General features: G+C 38.6%; 1 protein-coding gene across 9 annotated transcripts in view; it reads left to right on the top strand.

Moving 5' to 3' along the window:
* The window catches only part of LOC113658405 (zinc finger protein 521), a 130,051-nt gene that overhangs the window by 966 nt on the left and 119,259 nt on the right, over positions 1-9,826 (top strand). For 6 of the 9 annotated variants that reach the window (XM_047821228.1, XM_047821234.1, XM_027170809.2 and 3 more), the window contains exon 2: positions 1-16. This exon is cut by the window's left edge and continues 407 nt beyond it. The exons of the other annotated variants lie outside the window; for them this stretch is intronic. In XM_047821228.1, the coding sequence (XP_047677184.1) occupies positions 1-16 (16 nt within the window). The remainder of the gene's footprint in view (positions 17-9,826) is intronic. 9 annotated transcript variants of the gene reach the window in all.

The following is a 9,826-nucleotide window of genomic DNA, read 5'->3' as shown; positions in this document are numbered from 1 at the left end:
CCAAGATCGCTCAGAGGTAAGTGCCGCTGTTCCGCCGCGGACACCGAGCGGATTTTTGCAGGCAGTAGCAGCTCTTCTTGCCTCGCCTCGCCTCGGCTTGCCTGCTCTCTCCTGCACCTGAATGCATGCGGTGGAACGTTTTAACGGGCGCCGTTTGAGAGCACAAACGCGCTTTTGGTTTCAGGTCTGAGGCGACGCGCGTTGCGTAAAGGCTGTGCGTGTTGCATCATTTTACACCAATAATACTCCAAAGTGCCTGTAGGACTTTGTAACTTTAGTAGTGTTTACAATTTTCCTGCTAAGAGGACGTTTAAAAAATGAATTTCTCTCTCTCTCTCTCTCTCTCTCTCTCTCTCTCTCTCTCTCTCTCTCTCTCTCTCTCTCTCTCTGTACTGGAATTCCAGATTTCAGAATTCAGGGCCATAGCAATTTAGTATCTCTGTACATATTTCCCTGGACCTCTGAGCGCGCGCATGTTGTACGTGTTGAGGAGCTGTATTAGACAGAGTAGGAGTTGTACAATGTCTTTTTTTTTTGTAGATTTTCACAAGCAGAGAAAACTTTGTGGAGTGGAGGACAGTTGCATTGACAGGTCGTGACATTTCATTGCACAGACTTATGCAAAGTTGCAAAGGTTGAGGTTAAGGTTTAGGGGTTTAACTTAAATCCCTTTCGAACCTGGATTAAGAAGGTCAGCTTGCTCATGTCACATGATGTTTGGAAGAGCAGGATGGATCACACTTTTTTTTTGTGATAGACAAAGCAGAACCTGGTCTTGGATCGTTAAGCAGTCATCCGGTTTCAGAGATTTCCTGCTCTGACTCACTTAATAGTGAGGTGGTGAGTTGAATCAGGTGTGTGAGAAGACGGAAAGTCAGGAAAGCTGCTGCACTCTGACAGGCAGTTTGGTTTGTTTGTTTTTTTAGGCTTACTTTCAGGGGATGCGTCACTCGTGCGGGAAAAAAGGAAAAGTGTGTGCATGAGTCTGTGTGTGAGAGTAGTGTTGGTCACAGGTGATTGATCACTAGATAGTCTGGCAATAGAAGGTCTTCTGTACGTTCGCACACGTTGACAGTTTGATGTGTTTGTGATGTTTACTTGGATGCATGTTGGGGAAGTGTTGCATCCAGACAGACATGGCTGTCAATTTTTTTTTATTTATTTTTTTTTAACTTATCTTGGACACATAATCACACGTTTACAAACAAGACTGGAAAGACTTTTCTTTAATCTAAAGCACACACACACAGACACACACACACACACACACACACAGGCGGTAAAGTAAATCGAATGCAGACTTTTTCCCCCTGTAGCCTTTGAGGGTAGCCACTGGTATTCATGGCTAAGCTCCAGTTCATCTGGCAGGCTTTGTATTTCGCTCAGCAAATAATTGTCCACGATTTCACATTCCCAGCTTGTGGTCTGCCCGCTCTCCCCCCCCCTCAGCTTATTTATTTATTTATCCACCTATCTGTTTGTTTATTTATTTATTTATTTACCCCCCACACACACTCTGTTCATTCTCGGGAAGTCATCGTCGTAAGGAAGATTACACGATCTGCGGTGTTTTCTTCCAGCCACCATTTTAAATCAATGCCTCAGGGGAGAAGAGAGTACAACCGTGATCGCATCTCTCTGCTCTTACACGGAGGTGTTGACGGACAGCAAACACACGCCGGAGCGAAAGCAAGGCTCTCATCAGCTTTTTACACTGGTGGAAGCATTTAGAGATACACGCTTAATTCGAGGCACGAGAGGAAGTAACGTCGAACGACGCTATCGCAGTGTACGTGTGAATGAGTTTTTGTTTTGGTGGCATCTTTTTCGTTTAATCACATGACCTGGGGATTTTTTTTATATGATTATTGCCAATGTGATGTTCACGTGTGTGCCAGGGATCGCTTTCGTAGCGCTTTTTTGTTTTTTTTTACTAGTTCTTTAAAACTTTCCTTGGTTCTGATTTTGGATTCTGGAATTCTTAATTTAATCAAGTGTACTTCCTTCAGATTCAAGCAAGATTAAAACCCATACGTTCTAGACAACCGGTTCAGAAATACAAGCGGCGAGGGTTTAGTTGAGAGGACGAGGGATATCGATCACATGTCATCATGATGTTATGGTTTTATTATTTTTATAGGGTTCTTATAGTCATTAGCCTGCTTGAGTAATCATTTGGCATTTGATTCGACTGGGTTTCATCCACATGGTGAGAAGTTCAAGGCAAAAAAAAAAGCAGGAGAATGAATAACGTGATAAAATATTATATTGGAAACAGTTTGAGATGAATCCGGCGCTACAGAACAAGGCATATCTCTGAGCAGAAGGAACGTTCTAGGTGAAACGTGACCCCGAGCGTCCCAGGCTGCACATGTGGATCCGAGTGAAATTCCAAAAGCCGTTTTTTTTTTTTTTCCTTTCACCCATTTCAATACAGTGTGTGAGAGACATGACGGCGTTATTGCTTGAGGGAATAGAAGGCACAGACGGAGGCCATACATCATCCGCTTGTATGCAAACACTTCAAACTCGGCGTCTGACATTTACCCAGGCTTGCCTTTCTGCGTCGCTCATACATACATACTTCCTGTCATCCCGTTTTCCGGTGCTTTGTCACCAAGTTGGATCTTCTGTGTCGCTTTGGAACGTGTGACGCCTGCCACGTTGCGCTTTCTTCTTCTTCTTCACTATCCCCCCCTTTCTCTCTCTCTCTCTCTCTCTCTCTCTCTCTCTCTCTCTCTCTCTCTCTCTCTCTCTCTCTCTCTCTCTCTATCTCTCTCTCTTCTGTTTCTTACTGAAACGCAGCTGTGGCATGTGATCACCAGACACCAACATCTACGACTGACCACTCAGGTTTTATTGGCAGCGAATCCTGCATACATAAATATATTTTCTGCACCATTTATCTGCAGTTTCTCGGGTGCCTTGAAACACCCCGACGTCATATGCACCTGAAAAATATGTCTCTTCTGTACACCAGCGTGCACCGAGGTTGAAACTAAAAATATTAGTTAAACAGAATAGCTGGGGATTCAGCTTAAATAATCTTACCGATTATTGTGCGTCCATGTGTATCATGCGTGTCATTTCAGCTAAATGTTCTTTAGACTGACAAAGCGCTCACATCATGTACATTTCATGTCATTAGATGGGAAACGTGCGTTGGTGGATGTGAAACACGCGGCGTTGCATGGACGATATGTGATTTTGAGAAAAAATAAAGACATTAAAGACTGTATTCGATTTATTATGCAATTGTGAGTACAAAGTCAGGTAAGAAAATAAACGAATCACATGAACGGTGATTCGAATAAATGAATCACACAACCGACCGTGAACCTAAATAAAACCCGAGAAAATCGCATGTGAAAATAAACAAATCGGATAGAAATCAAATGTTAAAAATGAGTCAAATGTGAAAATAAACAAATCACATAAGACTTAAATGTGGTACTACACGAATCACATGAGAATCGCATGCAAAAATGAGTGACTCGTAAAGAATCACAGGCAAAAATAAATGAATCGTGTGAAAAATCTGATTGGAAAATAATCGTCTTTACATGTGACAATGAATCCCCTGAGAAAATCATGTGAAATTAGTGAATCGTGAGAAAAGAAAATCAATCAATTAAATAAAAAACACCTGTGAAAATAAATGAATCAAATGAGAAAATCACACTTGAGATTTATGTCATTTTAATAACCCGAGAGTTTATTTTGAAGCTAGGAAATATATTTCTTCTGATTTCTTACAGATCTATGTGTTTACAGCATCGGTTTTCAAAACTGTTGCTTAATACCAATTCTTTTCCACAAGTTTTGGATCAATATTAATTAGAACCTTGTAAACTCCCAGGACATGTTGGATGCTCCAGATTTCATTTCTTCTCTCTCTTTCCTCACACGTTTTCTTATAGTTTCTTATAGTTTCGCTGTAGTTGATAATAACCGAGTTATTCGTGTAATTCAAATCCCAGGGTGATATTAATGAGTAACAAATAACAACATAGAGAAATCGTTTTGTTTTCGATAAGGAACAGTAACGGAAGGAGTCTCCAGTGTGAGCGTGCTATAAAATCGTTCCTTTAAATAGCTGCTTTCATGTTAGCGATAACAGATATGAATTTGTACATCAAATATCAGTATATATGAATAAAAAGGTGTAAATAATACGGTTGTTTAATACCTATAACATTACAAATTGTTGCCTTTTGTGTTGTTTATGGAAAATAATCTCATGATCACATTTCGTCACTCAACCACGCGATTGTTTTTTTTTTTATCCCTAATGTTCTGAATCGATCCAAATAACACCCAGACTTTAAGGGGTTAATAATATTTCACTTCTGAGTTTTAATGACTTGTTGGATTTAAATGCTTCATAGTGTCTGTGTACGTGTTCATGGTTATAAGGATGTAATAACACCATCCATCAATATTACAGGAAAAAATGTCATTGTCATTAAGAAAACTGTCAAAGAACCATAAAAAATCCCATTAGCAGAGCTGTCACTTCTCATGACACTCGCCTCTGTAAGTTGCTCACGGTGTCTCGGGAGCTGGCCGATTTTTCTGTTTTTTTTTTTTTTCTTAGTTTTTTCTTTTTTGTCATTGTAGGTGACTGTCTTTTTTTCTTCTTCTTCTTCTTCTTCTTCTTCTTCTTCTTCTTCTTCTTCTTCTTCTTCTTCTTCTTCTTCTTCTTATCTCTCACTGGTCCAGCTGGGAGTGTGTGTGCGTGTAACGCGTAGTAATTAAGAACGATCATCTTAACAAATATGGAAAAATATCTTGTTGTCGGTTTTATTATGGCTGCTAATGAGATTGGTATGAATTAATAATGAAAGCGCTCATTTGGCATGGCTTTATTTGCATTCGATTAAATAATAACCTTTAATATTGCTTACCATGAAGGTCATGCTTCTTCCTAGCGCATATTATTACAGTACCACAGAATGTCCTAATGATCACCACATTTTTTTTAAAAAAAGGACTTTACAGGAACATAAAGACATAAATACTAAAACCGCTAATGAGGACAAAAAGCTATTGTACTAGTCACCAATTAGAATGATATATAATGTGCGTAATTGCAGGCTAGGTTCTTTCTTTTTTCATTTAAATATATATATATATATATGCTTTTATATCAGCAGCTTGTGAATTCAGTAGCTACTCGTGAGGATGTCCTGCTTTTGGCGTCTTAGCTCCGAGTCTTAATTGAGGCAGCGTGACCCGTCGTGCCCTGCTCTAAATTGAGTGGTGATTCGTCTCATGAGGATTTCTCTCATGGTCAGTCCTCTTGTGCTACAGCACCATTTTCCCGCCGTTCAGCTCTGCTAAAGTCCCCTATTATTTAAAAACAGCTGTACAAGCGTCTCTGTGGTGTAAAGGGCGGCTCAGTGTCTCTGACGAGGACGTTCTCGCATTTCTGAGATCGGAGATTTCTGGTCAGTCATCTTTATGACCCGAACTCAAAACAGACCCCTTTTTCTTTTTTTTTAAACTTACTCTCGCACATCAGACATAAAATGGATTAAAAAAAAATGAGGGGAAAGTTAACTAGCAATATCTTGTGCTGCATGTCTTCCCCTCCCCCACCTTTACACTGTCACTGAAGAAAAACATTTACCTCAGAAGTGCATCATGTTGTTTGAGGTTTCCTTTTGTTAGCATGCTAACTCGGTTTAGCAAAGCAACAACTCCCTCTCTTACAGAATTATTCGGTGCCATCATTAGTTCTTGGTTATATCTATCACTTTTGATATATCTTTTGATTTTCTATGTTTAAAAATCTTTAACTTTCTCCTCAGGGCAGCTTCAAACATCGCAATTTCTCTGTTTTATATTTGTGAAGTCATATGGTGATGTTTTTAGGATGTAGCTTTGAGGAAATCAATCTTCGAGCTCTTGACAAATCTAAATGTTAACAGATGTAACAGTATAAGTATTAGAGCTAGTACACATCGCCGTAGTCTTCTCTGCTGCTACGGACACACCTTCGGTGTTAGCAAATAGCTCTCAGCTCATTTTTATAGCAGAGATATTACCGGTCTAGCTTTTGAGAGATCATAAAAGCTAAAGATTCCTTAGTTCCTTGTTGAAAGAGACACTAATTTACCACCAGGAACTAAAATCAGTGTGTAATTTGGGTATTTCATCTTTTTTCTTGTTTCTTACTCTAAGAATTTATACTTTTCTGTTTCAGCTTTAATTTGAAACCGTCCAATTTTTTTTTGTGGAAAGATTTGGGGAACAGATAGAATTAAACCCTTTTTTAAAAAACGTTTTTTGTATTTTTTCAGCACAAATCATCTCTGATATTGTTAGAACGTCATATGCCTCTTTAAATGGCAGGTGAGAAGAAACATGACATGACGACTCAAAATCCCAATTCTTTTTTAGCATCAGACATAATTGGTTTAAAGGTAGAGACGGTAAATTTGTAATGGTTAAACACTCAAAAAAAATCAAAGTTTCTTCTTACATTCAGGTAAAATATAAATAAGGATGAGAATTATTAGTCTCTGTACAAACCCAGGTCCTGTTAAAAATAAACAAATAAATAAATAAAATATTGTTGCTTATCAATATTTAACCAATTCTCTTTCAATAAACACATTAGCATTTAGGTATTCCAGCCTGAGAGAGATTTAATTTAGGCCATCCTTAAAAATATTTGGTTTGCAGTAACAGTAAAAAAAAAAAAAAGGGTCGGTAGGTAGGTCTATATTTTTTTTTTCATGTTTCAATGTAAAAAAAAAGTACAATTTTGGTGTTGGTGATTACGTAGGTATGACTTTAAACAAATTAGCATATTGTGATGTCACTGACTGGGTCTTCAACCCGTGCCTTCGGGCGCATCATCGCAAACCTTATTTTGATGCTGGACACAGTTTTTCCAGAACTTAATGTCAAGTTAAAGCGGTGTCGAGCTGTTTTAATGAATTTTTTAGATGTATTATGGTGCTCGAACCCGTTAATATTATTTTATTGCGTTTGTATTAGTTTTGTTATTGTTATTGTTTTGTTATTTTTATTGTTATTATTAGTTTACTTGTTTGAAGAGTAAAAAAAAGGTCGGTCTTAACGCAAAAAAAAAAACAAAAAAAAACGAGTCGTCCTAAATTGACAGGGTCGGTCGGGTTACGGCAAACAAGAGTATTTTTAAGGATGGCCTTAGGCTAATTTAGAGGTGTGGCTTTAGAAAGAATGGAGTTTGAAACCTTTAAAATCACTGACTGCACCTTTAATCACTGAAACCTTACGGGCACCAAAATAACAGTAAAAAATAAACGAGTTTAGGCTTCAGCAGGCTGTAAATATTTAGAAGCGAGTTATAAAGAAGAGAAGGGAGAATAAAGAAGATTTTTGTTATGATATTAATTACAAAGGTGAGGCAGCATTTTGACCATTAAAATAAATGTAAAACAAGGCATTTCTGTTGGCAAAAATTGGTGTTGTCATGCTGTAAATTAGAAACGAATTCATGGAGAAAGTACATCCCCGGGAAAAAAAAACTGAGAGAATGGATATGACTTATATATATATCACACACAGTCACAGGTGTGACCTCATGACCCAGCTTGACCTCGTGACCTAACTTGCACAGATTTTTGTTAGCGGTGCATCTATATATCGTGTCACTAAACATTATGCAAATGAGACATTTGTTTTGAATGTGATGTTGAGAACAAATGCATACTTTTCTGTCCAGTGGTCTTTAATCGGTCCAGTTTTGTTATCAACAGATCGTCTGTGAGGGCAAATTAAACGCAACACCTCATGAAATTCAGTGAAGATTCTCCACAGGATCTGATACACAAAGTGACCTATTTAAAACTATAGTAATTTCAGATGTAAATCTTAATTCGATAGTCAGTGTATTATTATTGTTATTATTAATTTTTTTTTTATGAAGCTGAGATCTGTTTCCATTCATTTTACTTCAACATTTTGTAGGAGCAACGAATCATGAAGCAAACTGCTTCCTCAGCTTATTGTATCGTAGTGTACAACGTTTTTTAGCATATCAGCACATTTTCCATCGAGACATTTTGCAGTTTGTTTGTATTTAGTCCCTGAAATCCCAAAGTTACTTCACTTTCTAATTCTCCAATGCATCGTTCGCTGCTTAGTGCTGTGCCTCTGCCTCAGGTTTCATATTCATAACTCCACGTGTGCCCATCGATGGCGTGAGACAGTATGGCAGGTTGTGCAGTAGTCTTTATCTTCACTACTGTTAATGGCTAATCACTTTCCCAGCAGGATAAACCATCACAACATCCAACCGAGAAGGAATTTATGTGCTGTATATAAAAAATGCGGCCCTAAAACACCGAATATGTGCAGTTCAGTTGAAACGGCAGAAACTTTTTTAATGAGAGCGCCGTGGTGACAAATGACTGTTCTGCCGCCGTAATGCAAAAGTTCTGATCGTGTCATTAAAAGGAATTTTCTGCCTGAACTCCCCGGGTCTCACCAACAGGGATGGTAATCAAAACAAAACTATGAACTCCCTGTACTCCCATCTCCCATTTGGCTGTGGGGGATTTATTAAGAACCCCCCTCCTGTCCGGATTGAAAATGCTCCTCCATGTGCCGATCTCCGGCGCGCCACACAAATTCATTTAGCTCACGTGAACGTGCGCAAGCTGTGCGTCTGTTTTCAGGGAGGAATATTTGGACATCAAGCCGGTCTCAATTTGTGTCATAACTTTGGCTCGTGACTGCTTTCCTGCTTTTCTATAGCAATGATGACCAATTACCAAATATCACACACTGCGTCGCGAAGGGGTTCTCAAACTTTTTGCCGACAGGGACCCCTTTTATCCGTAAACGAAATCTCACAGACCTCCTCCGAATATAATCCATGTATGCAAATATTAGGCTCATTAGTTAAATGTGTACAGACATATTTTAGTGATTTATTGGAGCTGTGGTGTGTTAATTCTGTACATTTCCAGAGATAGAACACAGTACAGTAGATCTGCTTATTGGCTGCTTGTTTTTTTTTTTTGCTGAGATTTGGGATGAAATCCAGTGAAATCACATGAGTAGTTAAACAGGCTAATGTCTCCTTTAAAGCTTCTGAATTTGTTCCTCTTCCTCTCTCTCTCTCTCTCTCTCTCTCTCTCTCTCTCTCTCTCTCTCTCTCTCTCTCTCTCTCTCTCTCTCTCTTTCTTTCTTTTCTTTTTTTAATAAATCATGCTGTCACATCATCAGACCAGAGAGAGTAAATTAAATGAATGATTTATAAAAATATTTGACAATTTTTTCCTTTCTTGTGGTAACCTCTTGAGCTAGTCTCGGGTCCAACGAGCTGCCTGAGGTAAATAATTTACATAAACGCATAGACTAAATAATTGTCTAGTTTTTTTTTCACTGAACGCTCTGCTTGTTTCTCAGATTTTCATTTAATCATTATTTAAATATGTCTTTATTGTTTTCCTATTCAGTGCAGCCATACTCCTCTTTAAAGTATAAGATCTCAATAATATATTAAATAGCTCTCACCACGATGGGTTGTACTTTTCATCACACTGTAACCAGGTAAAACTTAATGACGTACCCCGTCGACTACGTGTCACAGCCCCCTAAGTTCCCCTGAAAGGTGCGTTGAACGCGCTACTGTGACAAGGCTATAAAGAACTTGCTAACTTTCCCTGTCTAAAAGTTGGCTCCACTTAAATGCGACTTCTTATAGTTTTTGAATGGCTGCAGTCAGCCTGGCACTAACATGGCAGAAAAAACACTGTAATGATCCAACCAGTCAGAATTTTGATTGCTCTCCTCAGCAAGCTTTGACTCAAGATCCCGCCGAGCT

Source organism: Tachysurus fulvidraco, chromosome 1 (genome assembly GCF_022655615.1).
Source record: "Tachysurus fulvidraco isolate hzauxx_2018 chromosome 1, HZAU_PFXX_2.0, whole genome shotgun sequence".
Classification (NCBI taxonomy): Eukaryota; Metazoa; Chordata; class Actinopteri; order Siluriformes; family Bagridae; genus Tachysurus; species Tachysurus fulvidraco.
Note: the sequence above shows the minus strand (reverse complement) of the source record. Positions and strands in the feature narration are given on the sequence as shown.